This window comes from Labrus mixtus, chromosome 6, assembly GCF_963584025.1.
Source record: "Labrus mixtus chromosome 6, fLabMix1.1, whole genome shotgun sequence".
Classification (NCBI taxonomy): Eukaryota; Metazoa; Chordata; class Actinopteri; order Labriformes; family Labridae; genus Labrus; species Labrus mixtus.
In genome coordinates, this window is record NC_083617.1 from 24,469,025 (window position 1) to 24,492,041 (window position 23,017).

General features: G+C 45.5%; 2 protein-coding genes across 2 annotated transcripts in view; both read right to left on the bottom strand.

Annotated features, from left to right (window-relative positions):
• Positions 1-323: 323 nt before the first annotated feature.
• npas4l (neuronal PAS domain protein 4 like) lies at positions 324-8,129 on the bottom strand. Its single transcript, XM_061040663.1, has 8 exons — positions 6,619-8,129; positions 5,186-5,334; positions 4,748-4,847; positions 4,361-4,631; positions 4,150-4,259; positions 3,250-3,385; positions 1,934-3,132; positions 324-1,827 (listed from the first exon to the last, which is right to left on the bottom strand). The coding sequence occupies exons 1-8, from the start codon at positions 6,794-6,796 to the stop codon at positions 1,799-1,801; spliced, it is 2,172 nt and encodes a 723-aa protein (XP_060896646.1). The 5' UTR covers positions 6,797-8,129; the 3' UTR covers positions 324-1,798.
• A 5,777-nt stretch (positions 8,130-13,906) lies between these two features.
• The window catches only part of klhdc3 (kelch domain containing 3), a 39,412-nt gene continuing 30,301 nt past the window's right edge, over positions 13,907-23,017 (bottom strand). Inside the window, exons 10-11 of the mRNA XM_061040674.1 lie at positions 21,685-21,763; positions 13,907-19,013 (exon numbers count right to left, since the gene is read on the bottom strand). Of these exons, the coding sequence (XP_060896657.1) occupies positions 18,947-19,013; positions 21,685-21,763 (146 nt within the window). The 3' untranslated portion in view covers positions 13,907-18,946. The remainder of the gene's footprint in view (positions 19,014-21,684; positions 21,764-23,017) is intronic.

Here is a 23,017-nt window from a genome sequence, read left to right on the forward strand (position 1 = left end):
AAGGACTGACTAATCCTGAACATGGATATCACCGTCTGAATCAAGGAAGTCATTTAAACATTTTACAAAACATCAGGAAATCTGATGGGAACTCCACACAGAAAGGACCGGTCTGATGGGGATCGGACCAGGATCCTTCTAACCACAGCACCACCATGTAGCCTTCAGATCCTCCCTGATGGTGTTGAATGCTTTTGACATGCTATTGATGTATTTAAAGGGTCCTAATAAGTCAGCTGATCTCAGTATTTACCCTGAAGGGAAGATGTGTGGAGGGCGATCCGCTGCATTTCCTGACACTTCATCAAACAGACTCCATGTGCTTTAAAAAAATCAGTTTTATTCACATTTTAAAGCTGATTGAAGGTGAAACATAAAAAAAACATTTACAGTTCCAGTACCATGAGAGACAAACACAAACATGAGGAATGATTGAAAACACAATTTCAGGACATTTTAAAGACTATTAAGTGAGTCGTCTAAAAATAAATACAATAAGAATCACACTGGAATGAAGTTCAGACGTGGAATGTGTTTTAGTGAACCACTGAGGTAGATGTCGAGGTTACAATCATTATTATCTCCCTGTGTGGTGTTAGCTTCATCGACACATTTAGAAAAAACAAAATAAAAGGATCAAATGAATCCTGCAGACTGATAAAAGTCTTACCGACATGTTTTAAAGGCACAAAAACAAGTAAGAAGGAATGATTTATGTCTTAAAGGAGCAGTATGTAACTCTGACCCCTAGTGTTTAAAATGGGTACTGCAGCCCAACTCAACACATTATAGAGATCTGTCTCCCCCCCTCCTCTCTAGAGTCGATGCTCACACAGGTTGTCATGTGGTGGACACTGAAGCTTCAGTGTTTATCCAGCTCTGCATCGGTCTGTAAACCTTTCTGTGTTCTAACCTCTCTCCATTTTTCAAAAACATCTCCAATATTGATCCTAGTTTGAGCACGTTTCTGCTCGTGGAGCTTATTAGAAACATGCAGAGGCTTTTTAGGTCGGGTACAATCACTTCTATCTGAACCACTTCTCTTGCCCGCTTCCATCGCTGCAACACCTGTTGACCTGATAACTGCTCTCATATCTGGCAAACTGAGGGGCGTCCAAAACGGCCGTGTGGGGGTGTCTTAAAACCGCCTACCTTCTCTGGTCCAAACAAATCCAGAGCATTCAGGAGCAGAATCTAAAGTTAGAAGGAGGACATACTGGATGCTGCATTGTTGTCAGAGAAGCCAGCACTTCAACATAGCATGTTTCCTTAATGTCTGATCATATAGTAAGGTCACTTTATCATTATAGTAAATATCTTACACATTGCTCCTTGAAAGCATCTTCAGGTCGCTCTGTTTTCAGACAGTTTCACTTTAAACAACACAACTTTTCATTTCAACAATCCTTTGGGCAGTGACATTGATAAAGTGCTCAGAAGTGAACTGTGGTCATTTAGTATCAAAGAAAAATAAACTCCTATTCCAGCGGTGGCACACAGTTTTTAAAAAAAGTACCCTTTTCATAAAAAAATAAGACATCAGCACAAACTAAAAGCAGCTGACAGCAGTTTGGAGAGATGGAGACAAAGCTGCAGCCTGAAGCAGAAGAAGAAGAAGAAGAGAACATAATCTACTTTCGATTCTTTTCTACCCTCTGAGAGAACTCTTTAGGGGAAACATTGAGTCAGTATAAATGTCCTTTAAATGTCTTTTCTCTTCTTCTTTAAATCCAGTGAAGGCAGATTTTCTCTGACAATATGTCATACAAGAGGAGGTACAGTAAGTCACAGACTTATTTCAGTACAGGTTTTCTTCAGCGAGGGCGTCTGAAAGAAGACAGAGAATACGATCAGTGACACGTAGCTTCAGATTATTAGTAACCTACAGAGGATCACGATGAGGTCAGAGGAGGTTTTTCTCCAGGAGGATTACCTTGCTGAAGGACTCTCTGCATGTAGTGGTTGAGTTGATGCAACTCAGTGTTTGCGTCATGGCGTCCCAGCTGCAAACTGAAGGGATCCATGAACGTCTCAGCAGGCAGCAGCTCCTCTCGGAGGGTCGGGGGGACATCGAGGAGCTGCTCCTCCAGCTGATTGGACTCTCTCCTGCTGCACAACAGACCCGGCTGGTAGCTGGGGGAAATGAAACCTGGGTTGGCCATGTTCAGGTCTTTGAGGATGCTTTCGAACAAGCAATCGTCGAGGACCTGCTCGTGCTTCAGAGGAAGGGGAGCGGCGGGAGGAGGTGGAGGAGGAGGCCAGTCGCAGGCGGTTGTAGGTTTGGCCGTGTTTTGAAGCGGGTTCAGCGAGTGAGACGCTGCAAAGCTGCTCGCCAGAGAGGAGATCTGCTGGGCCAGGATGCTGATCTCCACCTGCTCCCTCTCACTGAAGTCACACTCTGAAGAGGAGGGAGACTGGTTGGGGGTGAGAAGACTGGAGTGTAACGGCAGCACAGGTCGGGGAACATGCTGCATGTGCACGTGGCTGCCCCCTTGTGGCTGCTGGAGGAGGTCCTCTTGATGCAGAGCACAGTCCACTGAGCTCTCACACATGTCAGACAGAGACAGGCAGTCTGGGACTAAGCGAACATCTGATGCACAAGTTTGGAAATCAAATGTCGGCGATGATGAGGAGGAGAGAGGAGCGAGGGCGACGAAGGCTGCCTGCTCGAAGGTTTGTTCAGCGGCTGAAGGCGGGGGGGCCGAGGGTGAGTGGTGACAGGTGAACGCTGCCGCCTCTGGGAAGGAGCACTCAGGGGAGGACAGCAGCTGATCTGTGTACCCGTGCACGTCCATCAGGAGGTCACGGCTGAGCTCCTCCTGCTGCAGAGAGGAGCAGGAGGAGGAGGCGGGGCTGTAGGGAGGGGTGAAGAGTGCGAGGCTGTCACCTGAGAGAGCAGGTGAGCTGTCGCCTTGGGAGGAGGCGCACGCCACAAAGTAAACGTCTCTGTCCGACTCCCTTGCGGCTCTGGCACTTTGCTCCTCACTTTGGCTGTCAGACGTCCTCCGCCTTTTAAAACATTTAGCGCTGCTGTGACTCTGAGGTGCGTGTTGAGCTGCAAAGTGGCAGGACACGGATGGTTTGAAGGCTTCGCTGCTTATCTTCTTCTGCAGAAATCTGGCCTCTGTTTCACTGCAAAAAAAAACAAACAAACAAAAAAAAACAAAGTTAGTGTTTGCAACTTGGAGAAGTTTTCTTACGCTGTCATCTCCGCTCTCCTGGAAAAGTTAGGTTTTTTTTTTTTTGTACCTGATCATGAAGTTTGTGCAGCTCATGCCCTGAAACTCGGAGAGCTTGTTAGCCTGAATGTAGATCCAGGTCCATGACAGATCTTTGCACTGCAGCCTGAGCACCATCTCTACCTGGAAGCCTTCGTCTGCATGCACTGGACGGGACAGAGGAAGAAACACTCAGGGTTATTTTAATGCATACGCAAATAATGACAAGAAAGACATCAGGCCTGTGTCTCTGCATGCAGAGGTGACAAGAGTTCATACTCAAGTAGAAGTACAGATACTGTACAGTGTGAGAGTCTAAGTCTCAGGTAAAAGTTGAGGTATGTCTTTGTCTGCTGCTGTAAAAGTTTTGATCAGGGTCGGCTCTGAAATGTCCTCAGTGTCTAAATAAAGAGTTTCTCTGAAGGACATTTCTACCTGTTTGATTGAAAAGCTAACTGATGCTCAGCTCATATTTGAGAAACCGAAATCATTGAAACTTCAAATCAAAGATCAACAGAGTGAAAATAATCGATGTTTCTTCGTCATGGGGATGGAGAATGTCTCTTTACTCTGCGTCTCTCTTCTTGTCTGTTTCATCTTCCTACATATTTCATGTCATTATTTAAATCCTGCGTCTGTCCTATATGATTTTCCCTGACAGACACCAGACAGTGATCTTTTCTTATGTGTTATTGTTCATCCATCGAGGCTGAAATCAGTCTGGGTGTTATGGAGGCCGCATGCAAAGATGCTTTAAAGCTGAAGTAAGGAGCCTGTTTAATAAACATAAGGTGAAGAGGGTTCAGAGATTTTGTTTTGGGTGTGTTACGTGGGTGGTAAAAATTGGTGTTTTGTTCATTCCCATTCCCACCTAAACAAACTGAGCTGATGTGTGAGTGTTGGGTTCTCCTGCAGGTCATGGCACACTTACTCAGACTTCTGTGAGACTCTGCACTCAGCGACAGATCTTCAGGGTGGACCAGGCTGTACCACGAGCGGCCGCACAGATCTTCAGACGAATACCCCAAAACATACCAAACACTGGAAAAAAAAGGGAGACATGGAAATGTTTGTCAGCAAACAGAAGAAAGGACATTTTATTGGCAGCTGTTTAAAAGAGGGGGTGGGGCTTGTGGGTTTACCTGTCTGACAGCTGGGTGAAGGTCATGTCTGCTCTGTGGACGCTGCTGAAGCAGAGAGAGAAGCTGGAGTCTGAGCTCTGCAGGCGGTTCAGCGTGGGGGTGCACAGGGCCACAAACAGAGGCTGTGTGGAGGGCGGGGGGGCCGCTGAGGAGGGGGACGGGCGAGGGTGAGGAAAAGAGCGGAATCTTCCTCTGACCAGCACGGAGCAGCAGCCGCCGCGCTGCAGCTTGAAGGCTTTGGAGGTTTGCATACGACACACAAAGCTCCTCTCTGAGGGGAAACGACGGGCATGTTTACATCTCACACACTCAGAATGAAAGGATTTAAACGTGTTTTAAAATGTTGCATAACGACGTTTAAGAGAGAGAAGAATCCTTTAAACCGACCTGGTGATGAGTTGTTTTCAACGTCCAGATTTGATCGGACAATATCGACATCGTCGTGTTCCACCATGTCGTAGAAAGTGTCTCCTTGAAGCACATCGAGCTGCAGAGAGAAACCGTTCCACTGTTAGATTCAAGCTGAACGTGCAGTAAACTGCTCATATGTACATTTATCTTGTGATTTATTTCAGTTTTTATCTCTTTAAATTCATCAAGAATAACAATAAAATATTTTCTTCCTCTTTCTTAATATGAGCATCATCAATCTGATCTCATTTATAATCCTGATTTATCTTCATATTTATCACATTCAAACGTTCAGTATCCTGAGCGTGCTCTGAAAGCTGGAGCGGGGGCGACCTTTGACCTCACACAGCTCAGACGTGGACAGTGACGCCCACAGACACTCAGATTAATGTGATATAATGTAAACATGCTCACCATGGAAAAGCCCAGATATTCAGACACGTTTTCGGACACGTAGACCAGCCTGCCCTGCGCCGTGGTGACCAGGATGAAGCCGTGCAGCGCCGGGAGAAAGGCCTCGTACGGAGGAGAGCGGTCTGATGGGTCAGCAGCAGCAGAGAGTCCTGAGAGAGGAGCAAACAGAGAGGTCAGAGGAGGAGAGGAAACCAGGTGGAGACTAAAGTTTAAGAGTCACAAACGATGTGAACTCCTGCAGCAGCAGCAGCTTTAAGGTCTTGTTCTCTTCTCCTCTCAAGATGTGGATCCTTCAGTCCAGCAATACGAGCTGTTTGTTTGAGTGTTTAATTAGTGCGACAAGAGTCCTACTGTGGAGGTAGACACATTCCCCAAGGGAACAATAACATTTAGCGTATCGTATGAAGTCCTGTCGTATCGTTATCTTTGCACCTTAATTCATTTTAGGGCTCCTAAATCTGCGCCATCAGAACTGTACTCACATTTGCTTTAAAATGAAAAGTTACAGTTTGATCTTGATGCTCTCTGGTGGATTATTTTATGGGGACAAAACTCTGAATTTGTCAGTAGAAGTCAAACTTAAACATCCCTGCCCTCGCTTTTCTTTGATTAACTCTTAAATGATTCCAACAAATTCTCAAACGTATTCACAACTCATAGACAGACAAGTATCCTCAGAGGATTTACCGCCTAAAAGAAAATCAATAAATAACAACCCCAGCGTATTAACGATCCTGACATCCATCCAAGTGTTACAAAATAAATAGAAAACCTCCTCTCCCCGTCCAAATACCTGCAGGAAACTTCTGCTTTTACACTGATTTATATTTGTGCTTTGTTTCCACTTCAAATCCTGAAATACTCTCATGATGTGTTAATTATGAAACTGTAAACTATCCTGACCAGGAGAAGGAGCGTTAGGACGCTAAACATGACAACATATTTCACCTCTTGAACTCGTCGTACTCCGTGAACATGCCGTAGAAACGATCCCCAGGAGATGCATCAACCATCGATATCCATTATTATCATTATTCATCATTTTAAAGACGTACTTTAAGAAGTCAGCTGGTTAACCCCGGCCTGCACTCAGGACTCTCGCTCAGCTCAAACCAAAGCTGACGGTCTGATTGCATCTTTATAACAACAATACAAAAAACAATAACTCCATTTAAATAGAAACAGCTGATTACAAAGTGCAAAGCAAAGGCTCGTCTCTTTCTGCAGGAACATCAGGTGTTTGTTAGAGTATCACCTGAGAACAAGTCAGCACTTTAAAGTATGCATGTGGACTCTTCTGTGAAACAGTTTGTATCACATCAAACAGACTAGATGTTTCTCTTTGGTAGTCAGATAAACTTCTTCTTCTTAGTCAGCAGATTTCAACTTTCTGAGTAACTTTCCCGCCTCTGATCCGAGGCATGCAGACTCACCGGGCAGGAACACAGACTTCCTGATGAAGGTGCAGATGGCGGCCATGGAGTGCAGGTAGGACAGTCGCTCCTGGTCGTCCTGGCCGATGGGCAGCAGAGTGCGCATGATCCTGATCTCGTGGTTGATGTGGTCCCGCCGGGCTTTGGAGGCCCCTTTGGTGGATCTGTGAGACACCATGGTCACGGAGGTCAAGAGGGTTGAGTGAAATCTGAGGGAACTTCCTAGTTCTTCCTACTGCCGAGGTTCAAAAGATCTGCCTGCAGTCATCCTCTCCAAGTGTTAGAAAAAGAAACACAGAAAAAGGAGATTGGTTGGAGCTTCTTTCTCGGGCTGCAGCAGAGTTTGAATATCAAAGGTTCCTATGGAAACTGCTGATATGAGCGTGAGTGTGTGTGTGTGTGAGCAGCAGAGATGAGGCTCTCTCTCAGCAGACTGTGTGTGTGTGATCAGTATCTGTCCTGGTTTTTATAGCTGTCAGAGCTTCAGCGTGGGCGGCTCACTCAGAGGGAGGCCGGCCTTCTGCTGCTGCCTCATTACCTTATAAAGTGGGAGTCCTCTGAGCGGGCCGCTCACGTCACCACACACACCACAGAAGGAGAGATTTACCCGTTTGCATCCCTGCAGCTCATCAATAAAGACCCGTTCATATTTTTATAATTACAGACTAAAATAGACTCCCAGCAGTTATATGAGTAGAGTATTTATATTGTTTCTGCTGACCTGGTTTGTTGAAAATTAATTTTTAAAGACGTGTAGTCACCTGAAAACTCTTCTAATTATTCTCTGTGATGCTGCTCTTTGATTTAAAGTTATTTTTATATTTTCTTTGTTTTTTCACCATTTTCTGTGTTATTTTATGTTTGAATTTTGCCGAAAACTGTGCATGGTTCTACTGTGTGTGTGTGTGTGTGTGTGTGTGTGTGTGTGTGTGTGTGTGTGTGTGTGTGTGTGTGTGTTCAAATGTTTACTTGCTGCTGTTTTCTTTTGTGCTGACTAAAGAAAACACTCTGAAGAAAAACTTTACTGAGAAAAACATTTTTTTTGGCAGGCTGATTTTGCACCAGAGCAGCTCAATGGATCAATGCAGCCGCAGCATGCATGTAAACCGGATAATTATATTTATAAATATATATCTCACACACACACACACACACACACACACACACACACACACACACACACACACACACACACACACACACACACACACACACACAAACACACACACACACACACACACACACACACACACACACACACACACACACACACAAACACACACACACACACACACACACACTCTCTCTCTCTCTCTCTCACACACACACACACACACACTCTCTCACACACACACACACACACTCTCTCTCTCTCTCACACACACACACACACACACACACACACACACACACATACACACACACACACACACACACACACACAAAGTTGTAACTTTGCTGCAGACTGGAGAAAAGTGGATTAAAGGCTCCCTGTAGAGCAGCACCGCAGGCAGCAGCAGCAGAGCAGCTCGGTCCACATTTTTTCAAAACAGTCATGTGTTGATTCAGCCACTAGAGGACGTGGAGCAGAGAGGAGGAGGAGGAGGAGGAGGAGGAGGAGGAAGAAGACAGGAGGAGGAAGAAGAGGAGGAGGAGGAGGAGGAGCAGAGAGGTGGAAGAGGAGGAGCAGAGAGGTGGAAGAGGAGGAGGACGAGGAGGAGCAGAGAGGAGGAAGAAGAGGAGGAGGAGCAGAGAGGAGGAGGAGGAGGAGGAGGAAGAGGAGGAGGAGGAGCAGAGAGGAGGAGGAGGAGGAGGAGCAGAGAGGAGGAGGAGGAGGAGGAGTAGTCACTGACCTGAACCTTCTGCAGGAGGAGCTGCAGGGTTTTCCCGGCCAGAGGTTGAGGAGGTGCACGGAGTCGCTTACAAAACCTTCATTGTGACCCTGATGGTTGAACATTCAGAGTCAGGACGGATGAATTACATCTCAATAATGAATCCAATCTGAAGAAAACATGAACAAGTTAAAAGTTATAGGCCTTGTGAGGAGAAACTTTCTGCATGTTATCTAGGTCGTTCAAATATTCAACACACTGATACTCCAATCTGTGAGTTTTAAAATGATATAATCTCTGTGATTTAAATGATCAATAGAGTAAAGAAAGAACAGAAACTCTAATAAACTTCATCTTTATCTAACAACACCTGCATGTTTTTCAAGTAGGAGCAACTTGGGGTTAACTGTCTTGCCCAAGGACACATTGGACATGTGACTGCAGGAGCTGGGGATCGAACCCCGACATTCCGGATGAGAGACGGCGGACTCTACCACTGAGCCACAGCCGCCTGTCCACATCACTGAACACAGACTTTAAACTGATTGTTGGACAAATAGGTAAAGGGACTTTGATGTCTTACCTGTGCACGCTGCAGTCTGATGATAAGTGTCTGTTTGTTTCTTCCTTTGAAAGTCTAAACCTGTGGCGCCAGTGACCTAGTGGTTAGTGTGCACACCCCATGAACAGAAGCTAGAGTCCTAAAGAGCGGGTGGTCCGGGTTTGAATCCAGCCAGTGGCTCCTTTCCCACCAGTCATTCCCCACTCTCTCTCTCTGACTCTATCCATCCTGTCTCTAAATAAAGACAGAAAAAATATTTTTAAAAAGCCTAAAGCAGGACCCCTCATGTCGCACTCAGCTGGTGGGGGGGATTAGAAACCCCTCCATGGGGATGATGATGTTGATCGTTGTGACGTGGTGATAATAAAAACAGATGGATCCGGGTAAAATTGAGTGAGGGGATCTAAAAATAAGACGCAGGAAGTGATTCAGGGATCCAAAGAGGCAGATTGTGACGTTATTACATCATGAAGAGGAAATGTGATGTTTCACCTGCGCACATCAGACAGTTTTAAGGTGACATGACGATATCACACACGTTTCTGTTTGTTCATTTTGACTGTTTATGATTAAAACTGTGAACCATTCTTCCACATCCTGCAGAGAAAAATGTGTTTCATGAAGCTTTATGTCGTTTTTATTCCCATGTTCTGTCGAGCTGAAAAAGACAAAATATTGATCAGCTGTTTTCTTTAGGAGTTTAAAACTTGTCATAACTTTACATAAAACAGCTTGAGATGAATACTGACGTAAACAAAGTAACCTTCAGGAAGAAGACAGATTATTTCTGATCAGTAAGTTTTTAACCTGTGTGTGGCTGTAACGGGTTGAGATTTACAGTACGTGGACCAGACGTGCCTTTACATTTCTCATTTGTTTGTTTGATTAGAGAATGAGACTCTGACATGTACAGGAGAAGGAAACAGAAAATCACTGAGACCTGAGAGGTGTCACAGATCCTCACAGTTCAGTCTCCTCTCTCTCCTTCTCTCAGTGCGAGCTCAGAGCAGCTCCATGTCTCCTTGTTTAATCTGTGAACAGACCTCGCAGGCTCTCGGCCGTGGCAGGGTTTCTACAAAGAGATTTCAGCGAGTCTGTTAGTCGCTCCATTAAGACGCTGCTGGAGGAGAATGAAGCTGCAGGTCTGCAAACGTGACGCACTGAGGCTGAGATCACAGCATCACAAAGTGTGACTCACGCTCGATTTAAAGAGTTTTACTAAAGGATGACTCGAGTCCTCATGAAGATACTTTTAGGACTTTAAGGGGACAGGGTCCAGGGTCTGCAGTGGGGTAGTTTGAGGTATTAATAGTGACTAGAGTGATTAATAGTTAATAGTCACCTGCTGTAGATGGAGGTCAGCACGTCTCTTTGTAATAATAATGATAATATTAGTGTTGTTGTAGTCAAGACCACACTAATCGAGCTAAGAGAGACCTGAGACCAGAGTGCTCCGAGACTGAGACGAGACCAAGACCAGGACCAAGGCAGGGCTAGACTGAGACGAGACTTTAATGATTGAGACCGAGTCAAGACCAAGACATACCCGAGACCAGAGTCCTCCGAGACTGAGACAAGACCAAGACATTTAGGGATCGAGACCGAGGCCGAGGCCGAGGCAAAACCAAGATCAAGAAAAATCATCCTCTTGTGTTTAGGGGGCGTGTCATTCACTTAGACCGCAACACCGGGAAGGTTGTGGTCGTAACCGGGGGATAAAAATCAAACTACAAATGAACTGAAGTTGTTAGTTCTTTTAGAAAGAGGAGGTGGTCTTGGCCGGTCTTGATTTAAAATCCGGAGTCCGCCCAGTCTGAGACCGAGACAAGACCGAGATTCAGATTCAGAGATGAGGCCGAGACCTTCAAGAAGTGGTCTTGAGACCAAGACGGGTTCAAGTACTACAACAAGAAATAAAACATTGAATTTGTTTAGCGACTTCCAAGGGACCCAAAGACGCTTCACACAAACAATAAACAAAAACTAAAGGATGGGAGCCTCTATGAAATCTTCTTCTCTGATGATAAATACCTCGTACACTCAAAATAAAAAATATTTTGATCTATCATTGAATGTCTGCATGGAGACTTATGAAGAGAGGGCTTTTTTCTGTTTCACTTATTTTTGCACACGTTTAAATTAACCACCTCCAGCTTCAGTCCTCTGAGGGCGCGTTGCTCTTTAATGCATCGTCTTCTTCTTAAATCCCCCTCTGAGTGGTCTGAACGACGCCGGGAGCAGAGAACTAGAACTTGAGTGAGGGAATCTCACCGGGACGGGGACGGGGGGGACAAGACAAAACAAATCACTCCGAACAAATCCTCAGTCTGATTGTGAAGGGCCGCAGGGACGGTCTGGGTCCTGGAGGGAAATTAGAGAGTCATTTAGCTGAGTGTCTCCTCGCATTAACGCCTGCGTCGCTGGCCCTGCAGGCTCCGGGGCCAGACAGAGGGACCCAGCACAGCCACGCTTCCTGTGTGCGGCAGGGGGGCCAGGCGGGACAGGGTGTCTCTGCTCCCTCGCTTTAAGCTGACCCCACGTCTGTGGCCTGCACTTAACACTGCAGATAACAGCGGCTTTATAGCAGGCGGCTGCTGACAGACAGGAACAAACTGCTGCAGCTCAGCATCAGACTGGAGCTGAGGTTCAGGGTGAGACACTTTCTACTGAGGGGTAGAAAGCAGCCGCACGCGTCCCATTAGAGGAGACTGACAGGCAGTGTGTGTGTGTGTGTGGGAGGGGGGGGTTGGGTGGCACCGTGGCTTCAGAGCACCCACAGAAGAAGATGAGAGGGCCGTTAGAGGAGCAGATTCAGCTCTGTGAGTTTCTGCAGGAAGCAGAGCTGCAGAGTTCAAAGACTGCCGAGCGATTAACGACACGTACAGACGCTCTGGGAGAAGTATTGAAGGGTTAACGTTTCCCGTTTCAGAGGCTGACATGCACAAATGACTATAAGAATGTGTTATTACACCCAAAACTGAGATATTAGACGATAGGTGCAGGCAATGCAAACACATTTAGCTATATGCACGCTGAAGTCAGGGTCAGTAATTCGTCAACAGACTTCTCACAAACTCATCTACAACTCCGATATCAGATGTTTGAACGGGCGACTTGTTTAGGACGGTTGTAGAAGCAGCATGTAGACTGGATCTGAGGTTCAGGGTGAGACACTTTCTCATGACGGGACAGCGAGGACGAGTAGACCGGCCGGCTGCTGCAGATTCAGCTCTGTGTGTGTGTGTGTGTGTGTGTGTTTCTGCAGGAAGCAGAGCTGCAGAGCTGCAGAGTTCAAAGACCTGCGAGCGGCTAACGACACGTACAGAAGCTCCAGGAGGAGAGCGCAGAGATAAGGAGGAGGAAATCAGAAAGCACCTGGCGTTTTATGATTATTGAATCTTGAAGTTAGAAAGAGCTGCAGCTTTAACAACACCGTTAACTATCATGGTCAGGATTCATTAGTTAGTGCAGCGTTTTATTTTTATTTTTTAGGATTAGTTTTTGGGCCTTGTGCTTTTCTAGTAAATCTACAGAGAGACAGGAAGTGTTGGAGAGAGAGTGAGGCATGATATGCACCATGAAGCGTCCTGATCAGGGCCCACAGAACCTGCACGTTTGATTTGAACGTGTAAAAGGTCACGGCAGCAAACACAAAGCGCCTACACCGTCTTCTCAGTTGACAGCCAGCTGATGACATCGATCGACCTCCATGATTATTTTTCTGTTGAAGTCTCGTTTGATCGCTCGAGTTTCTGTGAGATCGTTCCTGCTAACAGCCGGTGTGTGGTCTCGTGGTCTGAGTCGTCTAGCGTGTGCGTTCAGAGGATTATACCGTTAAGAATCAGTTGAAACTGTCCTCATCTCTGTGGTCGCCCACATTTAAAAAAAAAAAAAAAAAAAAACAGTTTAGAAAAGAAAACAGTGTAGTGCAGTGGTTCCCAACCTTTTTTGCTCGTGACCCCACTCTGATGATAGATTTTCTCCTGAGTTGAAAGTAAACATTGATCTTAGACACATTCAGGCTGTTTGGTATTTATTATCGTGACAGAGGAAGAAAGGCTGAAAGGACGATTCTGCACAGACAGAGACTCTGCAGGTTCTGGTTTTGGCCCACAGCAGCCTGTGTTCAACATATTTAAATATACAATATATTTTTTATTGATCAATTAATTCAAATTCCATGCGACCCAACATGGGGTCGGGTAGACCTGATCAGGTGTGTAGCCAGCCATGAACACTCCCAGGTCCCTGAGCCAGCAGTTTGACCCCCCGTGGTGCAGAATGGCAATGGCGTAACACCAATGTTTGTGCATTTGTAACAGAGCTGAATCAGAAAGCAAATAACAAAAAACACTGACTGACAGACTGATGAAAGAAATCATCGTTACGCTCAATCGGTTCTGAAAAAGTCTGTAAAACCATTTCACATCTGCACTCCTGAAAATATCTAGATAATCAGATATCCTCCTGACTTGGCTGTTCACATATGCACTCTCCCTGTCAGACTGGAGGGGGTGGGGGTCTCCTGAGTTAAGGTCAATGCTACATGTAGTTGAACAGAATCTGAATGTGAACTAAAGAGTGGTGAAGAACATACTGGAGAACAGGAAACATAATGCAGCAGGTTCATTAGAGCACAGAGATGGTAGAGGTGGCGTGCAGACAGTCTATGGTCGTGCAGCGATCACAGGGAATAAACATCACCACCCCCTCCCACTCGCTCCAGGTGAATTCTCCTGATTATATCCTGCTGCGTTCTCACATCAGATCACTCTGACTTTCTGCAGAATAAATACGAGGAGGCTGGAGGAGAAACTCCGGGTGAAGAGAGAAACATCATGAAAGTGTTTAAGCTCTATAAATGAAGAAGATGAATGAAGTACACACACACACATTTCTTCCAATTGTCTCAGATTTATTATTGATACAGTTATAAAGCATATTGCACAGGAAGTCCTGACCAACCTCGCCATAAACAGAGTCCCCTCTGAAGAACGTGTCGAATATAAAACAAAATAAAAACAGTAAGTTTTAAGTGATTCCAAACACACTCCATACTTTGTTCTGTTTTGCGTTTTTAACAAGCATTCTTTGTTGTCTCTGAATTATTCAACCATCTACACAAAGCCCTAAAGATAAAATACACTGTTGGCATGAAATCAGTCCGCTGACGCGCTCCGGCGTGGCATTAGTCACGGCTCGCTCGGAGAAGCTGGCTCACGATTTAACGATGCTCTGCTCGCGACACAAACTTTTTTTTTTTAAACGCCGTTTCTGAAGACGAAGATGAAAGAGGAGCTTCAGAAACAGCGTTCAAAACAGAGAGCAGAAACCTTTTCTTTCTCCTGCAGGTGAGCGAGCGAGCTTCACCGAGGGACTTCAGTTGATGCGGGATTTGATTTACTTCATGTCGCCTTCCTGAAGAGTTATCGTCTGAAAATACCACCACCCGAAAAATCCTCACACGCAGCGAGAAAAGGACCAAACGCCCGCAAACACAAACGATTTCCACCCCACACGTCAGAAAGAAAAGAACAAATGTCATCAGCGTGTTTGTTCACCTGTACCTTTAAACATCGTGAACACACTGTTAGCTTCCCTGCTGTTTCACTGAATGAGCTGTTGTCACGGTAACAGGGAGTCCAGTGTGATATGTTCGTGTGTGTGTGTGTGTGTGTGTGTGTTTGTGTGTGCAGGGAAATGGGTGTAAGAGTCTCATTGGCACCACTGGTCTCTTAATAAAATCCAAACTCAGTTTTTGGAGGAGAAGGTCTCAAACTGGAGCTGAACTGAGGCAAAAAAGCAGCGTGGTGTCTCCTCGCTTTAAGGCCGGGCCGCCTCCACCGGCTCCTCTCGTGCAGATATCTGCTGACGTCAGATTGTTTTACACTCCTTCTACATGAAACACACACACTTGTAAACATTAAGGATGTAGGTCAGAGCTTTATGACCCTGATGCTTGGGACCCAGAGCCCCGCAGAGATCCATCTTTACCGTCTGATCCGGGACCGACTGAACGCTGGTCCACAGATCAGGACTGAAACTCATCGATGGGACTCCCAGGCGTGACGCTCTGCACGTCCAAAAATAAAAATAAAAAAAGGCAGTGTAAAGAAAACTTCTCTGCCTCAATATGCTCTTCTTCACTGAGTGGAAACGGTTTGAAGAAATGCTGGGGGACATTTTCTTCTTTCTGTTTAAGACCGAATGATGCATCGGTGATATTCTGTATTTATAACGTCAACAAATCTCCTAAAAAACTGCAGAACCAGAAAATGAACCAGTCCAACAAGGAGGAGTGATCCTGATCCAGATGTTCTGACTGCAGGTTGTTTCCTTCACATACCGAATACCGAGTACACCTCGACTACTAATGCAAATTAAAGACTAAGTAATAATGAAGAAAAAAACCTCTGATCGCTCTGACTGACACTGCACGCTCCTCTAGACCCTACATGTTCTTTATTAACGTCACACATTCATTTACTGAAGGGTTTAGAGGTCGATACCGGCTGCTGAGTTTCAAACAGGACAACACCGAGCAGCTAGAGAGGCACCTGTGGGGGAAATCATGGCCGATTCTGATGTTTGTATTGTGACTTCTTTCGGTGTCAGACTCCCACAATGCAACATTTTCTCTCATTGACAATGAGAACAAGTCACAGTTTGTCCAACAGGTGATTTCTTCTTCTCTGAATCAGCAGTAAGGTGAACTACACGCCCACATTAAATTTATTTGCCACGACAAACATCGTCTACTGCCACATTATTTGCTGATGTGTCGATGTCTGTCAACAGGGTCGATGTCAGACGATACAGATGTTGAACTGCTGCAGCGCTGCATCCCTACCAACAACTGAAAAGCCTGAAATTCCTTCTACAACTTGAGACTGTTGTCATAAACGATTAAGCACATAAAGGAGCTGCAGCTTCATGTTCAGCACTCAGCAGAGACGGGAAAATAGTCCCCTCAAACTGCTCTCTTTACTTCTGTTCTCGTAGCATCCTTTTGTGTTGGAGCCGTTAAGAGGACGTGAATGAACCTGACGTCGCTACTGAGACATGCACACTGTGAGGGAGGTGTCGAGAAGCCGACTCGCACTCTGCAGCTTTTTCCTCCTTTTATGAGATTGTTGACTTCATCAAAAATACTAAATATCAGCCATGTCTTCGTTAAGCTAAAGTGGATGGAGGTAAAACATTCAAAAACACACCACCACAGCCTCCACTCGTGTTTTGAATTTTGTTCTAAAAATGTGTTCATCAAATAAAAACACGACCTGAATAAAGATGTCTTGTGTCATTTCCTCGAGCTGTGTGTTGAGTGTGTCATCGTAAACAGCCCTTGTGTGTTTCTAACATCTGCTCAGGTGCAGCGCGGCTCCCAGTCGAACACAAACACTCGGCTGGTTAGTCGGCGCCGTGTGAACAAGCAGCTCACGCTGTGCGATTGTCTATAAGAGGAGGAATTACATTATGCATATCAGTGATCTCTACAACAACAGGTTGACGAGCAGGCAGGATCACGTGCTTACACACATACACAGTATATATCTGCATCATGATTCCTCTCTACGTTTGGCACTGGAAAACAAACTGCAGGGTGTGGGGGGGGGGGGGGGGGGGTGAGTCGACAGTTCCTGGAAGAGAAACAAAAGACCACAACAAATACAAAAAGAGAGCGAAGGCTTCTGATTCTGGGGGACAGAAGGTGACTGATGAATTCGAAGTTAAGGGAGGTAGATGGACTGGATTACTTCACAAGGCAGACGGGCAGCGTCGCATCAGTCACCTCATGATGAACTTCAGCCGGACTCAAGACGACAGGAGGTTTGAAAACAACTGATTCAGAAAGCAGGTTGTATCGAAAGGAGGAACTAATAATCTCACACCTCAAGATAATATTTAGATTGTCGTTTGAGTCAGATAAACTTTGTACCTCCTCGTGCAAACTGGGGATCCATCTGCTATCATCTGATGGGTCAGCTGGGAGGAACGGGAAACTTTTGGGGCTTCTGGTGTGACCGAGTTAGCAATAAAGGCCTTTAAGTAAAGACTTTTTTCCCCTTTGAGAATAGAGAAGTCTAAGAGCGTATTGTTGGCTGCGTTTGCATGCAGGTGTCTCTTTAGAGATAATTTGATGAAGGGATGTGTGCGTTAAGTTGACTAAACCGTTTAACATGTTCACCCTCTCTAGTCAGCACCAGAGTTACTAGGTGGTTAAATTCATTCTTTGTAATTTGGGCTTCATTGGCGGTCAAATGTTACGCTCAAACTGCAAAGCTGCCACCTGCCTGTAGCCAGAGCTGCAGCTTCGGTTAATGGGTCTGCTCTTCTGGCTCTACTACCCCGATGTAAACAAGCACGTGAACAGATAGCACCTGGTAGGAGCACCACAGTTTGGCAGTGTTTGATCTAGAAAAGGGAGATAAAAATATATGTAGGCTGAGTCAGGCTCAACAGGCAAATATCGACCGGAGCAACGAGTAACCAAATTCAGCTCAGGCACGTGGACGTTAACCTGCAGGGAGGACCCAAGACTGGCGGTGCTAGTGCTGCTAACGTTAGCAATAATCTGCAAACCAAATTATAGTTGACAGTTTTGAATAAATTGAGCTCAGCTTTGACTGTTTTCAGAGCGTTTGCTGATCTTTAGACTGTTTCATTAGACGGACGAGGCAATTAGTCGTCAGGGGAACGTCCCTCGTTAAGACGACGATACTACTCAGGTTTAGGGTTAACCACCCAGAAGCTAGAACTCTGATGACAGATCGTTGCAGATTCTGCAGTTTTCTGTCGAGTCTGTGGATAGATTACTATTAGATTACTACTTTTTTTATTTTCACCTTTATTTAACCAGGCAGGTCCTTAAATGTGAATGCTAATGATCCCAGCTGATCTCAGAGGGTAGGAGATGTTACAAGTTTGCCTTAAAACCTGCAGCAATGATTCTCTGAAACTCAAGTAGAAGGTTAAATAAAGTCGGAATGGGAGGCAGATTGTTTACTCGTCAAATAGAAGTGGAGGTGAGATTGTACCTGCTAGCTTCTAGTCAACAGCAGCATGCTAGTTAAGGTTAGCATCTCCATCTCCTTCGCTACTTTCCTGCTTGGAATGAACCAAAGTAATCATCCAGATTTGAACATGGAACATGTCTGATAACTTTGAGCCAATGAGGATCATCAGCGAACAGCTGGATCGACCGAGACCCCAAAACCAAATTGGATTAAATTGCCCTGATCCTCCTGAAGTCTGAGCCCGGCCTTCCAGACACTTTGCAGCAGCGGGACGTTAGCAGGGTTATGATGAAGAATGAAACAAGGTAAGCGATGAAAGCCAAACAGAACCTTTCACGAGCATGGCACCCCTAAAACTCTCTAACCCAGAACTCCTTCTGTTGAGTCCAGCGTGAGCTCTGCCCACTTCCCAAATTGCAAAAGAAACATCGTCCTCATCTGATGGACACGTTTGTGTTTTATGTTTATGTTAAACAAACTCATGAGCATCTCAGTCTCCAGAAGATTCACATTTGTCCTCTCCGGGGGAGATCCGCTGAGTGTGACATCGCGATGACATCATCAACAAAGAGGTCAGCTCTCGAAACCTTTGGCTGAAGTCCGTGTCTCTTCCTGTGCTTAAGATTAGAAGTCTATGATTATCATAGGCTGATTGGATTTCTAGAGAGGCTAGAAAGAAGACAACAAAAAGGTGTCAACGATTTCGGTCTCGCACGACCAGTGTCTCAAGGGTTAAAACATCCCAGAGGGCTCGCGGTGTCCCAGAAGTCCCTGCGCAGGATTATTTTGGTCAGAATGAACTTGAAGAATGTGGAAAATAAATCCCAAAACAGATCCAAACTCTGTGAAAACCGTCGTCTGGAGCTCAGTTATTAAGAGAGAGATTAAAATGTCCTGAAACAGAGCGAGGAGCAGCGTCAGCCGTGAGAGGAGAAGATCGGCCTGCTGATGTTGCTGTTTGTTGTCATGGCAGCCAGCTCCCACCTGGAGGGAAGAACAGAAAGAATCTGAGACAAGAACCTGGGACACCTTCACGTATCTACTCTGGACCGAAAAGCAGAATTATAAACAATAACTCGCTTTGAGCGTAAGCTGAAATCTGAAACGTCGTCCTGCTCGCGTTCTGGAGGAACATCTCTCACACCTGATCTCAAATCCTTAATACGCCCCTGGTGGCGCTTTTTGGCACTACTGGAGAAAACGATGCACACCTTGACTAAAGCGCTGCTCACTAAAGGTCCTTTACCTTTGTCCTGACCAGGTGTGAGGTATTGTTAACGATGGAGAGCTGTTGACCTCACCTCCCCGTGCTCGATGTTTAAATCAACATTACTTCCTGTTAACAGCTCTGCTTCTCTGTCGCTGGCTGCAACAACAAATCCATAAAGCTGAGGGGAGCCTCCCTCTCTCTTCTGTTTATAACCGTCCATCTTTAAATCTAAATTAAATGTTCTCTCATGTTTTATGTTCCCCTCTCTCTGACTTGTCTACATATTGTTTTACTTTTCTTTGTATTTTACTCCTGTGATGACATAATAAATGAAATCATTATAACATTTCATGTTCTTATTTGTCTAAAATATATTTTTGAGTTTAAAAAAAACTCATTGTCCTGAAGTAACAGAACCAGGAAGTGGAAATCAAATTGTGTGAATTGAGAAGTCACATCGACTCGATGCTCTACCACACAAAACGGCTACAACTCGCTCTGTGCCGATGCAACACTGGCATTCTCCTCCACGCTCACTGGCGACCAGGCCTCCTACAATTGTCCTTCCTGGAGGACGGATTCAGACTGCACTGGGAACTGTGGATGTTGTCCACTGGATTATTGGATGATTGTGGATGACAGAGGTTTGATTTAACTCAAAGGTGTGCAGTGATGTGATTGTGATTCAGAGGCCGGTTCTATTATCTCTGTGACATTCACTCCCCCCCTCCCCTGAATGAAGGACTACGATGTGGAGGACGCTGAGGGCTCGCTGTAACACGAGAACCAGGAGCAGGGACTGACCACAGAGCTGACCTGCTGACAGGGCAGAGGTTGAGCTGCAGATTGTTATCTCTGGCTCTGGTTTCACACTCACTCCCTCTCAACTCATCTGTTGGGGTTTTTGTTGTCGTTGTGCGAGCGGCGTGTGTGTTTGGAGCTGGAGATGGCGGCGAGGGGCAGAGGGAGTTAACGTGAGTGTTGTGACCTCAGCCAAAACCTCCGGAGGGCGAAGTGTGGAGCGTGCAGGTAGCAGCGAGAGAAATGAGACGCTGAGAGGAGTAATTAGGATCCAGTTACAGAAAAAGAAATCACTTTAGTTCAGAAGCAGCCGTCTAATGAGCCTCGCCATGAGACACGTTTATCATGAGAGAAACGGTGGCATGAAAACAAGAGTCAAAACATCAAATCATACGAAGGACAATACGTCGCTCCTGATGCTGAGACGAGTAAACAGACTTTAATAAATGTGAACCTGCTCTTTGAAAACATCGTGTGATCATTTCCTCCAAAAAGCAGAATGTTGACGGAGTTTGTCTAAGAGTAAAGGACGGACACTTCACGTATTCTGATGATCGATGTTTTGAGCTCCAGCATGAAAACAAAAACAATCACCTTTTTACGAGACTGAGTTTGAACTTTGTTTTTCTTATAAAACATTTACCTGCAGCTCTGTGAGGCACCTTTAATGCACATTAACTGATTTAGGCCCCATAGCCCTTTTTTTCAGACGCTTTTATCTAGAGTAAGTACAACACTAATCCATTCATACACCGCCGGGCACATCGGACATGTTGCTCAGCTGGGGATCAAACCCTCAACCTTCCGGTTGAGAGACGAACACTCTACCAACTGAGCCACGGCCGCCCAGCTGTGCTCTGGGCTGTTTGGATGAAGCGTTGTGCGCTGAACATAAAATCGCTCCACATGCATCCTGTCTCTATGACAACAGTGACTTAAAAACGGTCTCTGTGTGACTGACACTGCTCCGTCAGTGTTTTATATTTGAGATTGTTTTCTTTCTTCACCAAGAGCATCAAGCGGAGGATATTTGTCCTCTGACTTTGTCTGAACACGCGGTGAGGAGGATGTCACGACCCGTAGGAGACAAAAATATATCTTATATCTTACATTTTGAAAAGAGGGCCGTTGACTTCAACAGCACATTTCTAAAAAAGTGTAAAGATTTTCAACTTGAACGATCGGAGCGTCCATACAAAAAGTAAAAGACGCTAGGTGCTGTGATTTTTCTTCTGATGTAAATCTGCTGCTGCAAACGCTCTCTCCTCATTGAAAACAGTTTAAGGAAAAAAACGCTGGCGCTCAGAAAAAAACACTAGGTGGACACGGGGCCTTACAGCCTGAAATGGACTTCATCTGTTTCACTGTGATTATCTGTTTTCTTTGTAAAGACTGAAAAGTAACGTCACATCACTGAGTAATGGATGAGAAATAATGAGCCCTCATTTTCCTCTTTGAAAAATAGCCTCATTAGTTTTGAGAGAGAGAGAGAGAGAGAGAGAGAGAGAGAGCAAGAGAGGGAGAGAGGGAGAGAAAGAGAGCGAGGGAGAGAGGTGGTGACAGTAACACAAACATCTTGAACAACAATAAGTCAACTCAACGAGCCGACAGCTCGGGTGAATGAGAGGCGGTCGCTGCTCTGACCTGATGTCGTGCGGGAGTCCTGATTGCTCCAGACTGAACTGAATAACAGCTATTTTGCATAACGTCTTCAAATTAGGGCCTGAAAGAGAAGAGAGAGAGAGTAATGAGTCACAGACGGATCATAGACAACAATCACATGGAGGAGAATAAGAAACATGTCAGCTGAGAGAAATCAAGGTGGACACAGGAAGGTCAGAGAGGAGACTCTGTGGTTAACCCTGAACCGGTCTCGCCTCAGGTCTCACCACTAACTCCTTCAAGAAAAATCACGACGTGACCTTCTGATATTTTTCATCCATTCAGATTTATTTAATGAAAGATTGTGCAGTCTGGACCTCAGATGGGCAAACATGTAAAAAAAACACTTTTTTGACTTCCTAACACATTCACGACCCACTGAAACGGCTCCAGGACCCTCTTCTGGGTCCTGACCCCCCAGTTGAGAAACACTGCTATACAGATCCAGAAACGTGTCCTATATTTCCCTTACACCACAAGGAGGAAATGTCATTTTAATCCTCACGAGCGAGGATTGGATTGGAACTGAATCTCTCACTCTCGCTATTTTCAGACTGCTTTCTCACTGACTGTCGTCGCTAAGCTAAGCCGTAGTCACATCTTTGTACGTTCATATTGATTCAAAGACATTGTAAAATCGGTGTCCCAGTCTGTCAATTCACATCGTGCATCGGAGTTGTGGAAGCACGGCACAGCGGGAGCTCCACACACACACAAACACAGTGAGACATGCACACACACAGAGCACTGCGCTCCCACGCTGTCTCCCCCGATCCCGTCTCTCCTCTGCAACGCCTCTGTTACTACCTCTGAAACCGGTTCAGAGGGGGGGGTCACTTCGTCCCCACAGTACACCTCCATTACATTCAGACTGAAGGAGAAACATCACAGGGACTTTAATATCACGGCTCTGACTCTGAATAAGCTCTCTAAAAGCCCCCTGTTAATTATCATAAAAACGATCTACTGCTGGTTCTGACGTTTTGGTCATTTCTCTTTTATTTTGAAAGCCTGGTGTTCTCCAGTGGTCGACCTGTTCTGTCAGAGTCTGGAGACAAACAGAGAAATGTGTGTTCTTTGTTTTAAATTTCACTTTCTGGCATCATTTTTTTTTTTTTTACTTATATCTTGTGTAAAAAAAATCTCCACATCATTCTCTACCAAATTTAAGATGTTGACACTTTCGGGTTATTTTGGAGGCGCTGGTAGTCTAGTGGTTAGTATAATCTGGCACTACTACCACCCGACGTCCCCCGACGTCACCAACGCCCAGCCACGACCATCAGACTGTGTCATCCCCACAACCACCGCCGTC

Bases quoted from the DNA above. Each gene is read 5' to 3' on its own strand.
- npas4l (XM_061040663.1), bottom strand. From the start codon at position 6,796: ATGGTGTCTCACAGATCCACCAAAGGGGCCTCCAAAGCCCGGCGGGAC. The intron at 3,386-4,149 runs GTAAGTGTGCCA...TGTCCCGTCCAG, and splicing joins AGAGTCTCACAGAAGTCTGA to TGCATGCAGACGAAGGCTTC. The intron at 3,133-3,249 runs GTACAAAAAAAA...TTTTTTTTGCAG, and splicing joins TGCACAAACTTCATGATCAG to TGAAACAGAGGCCAGATTTC.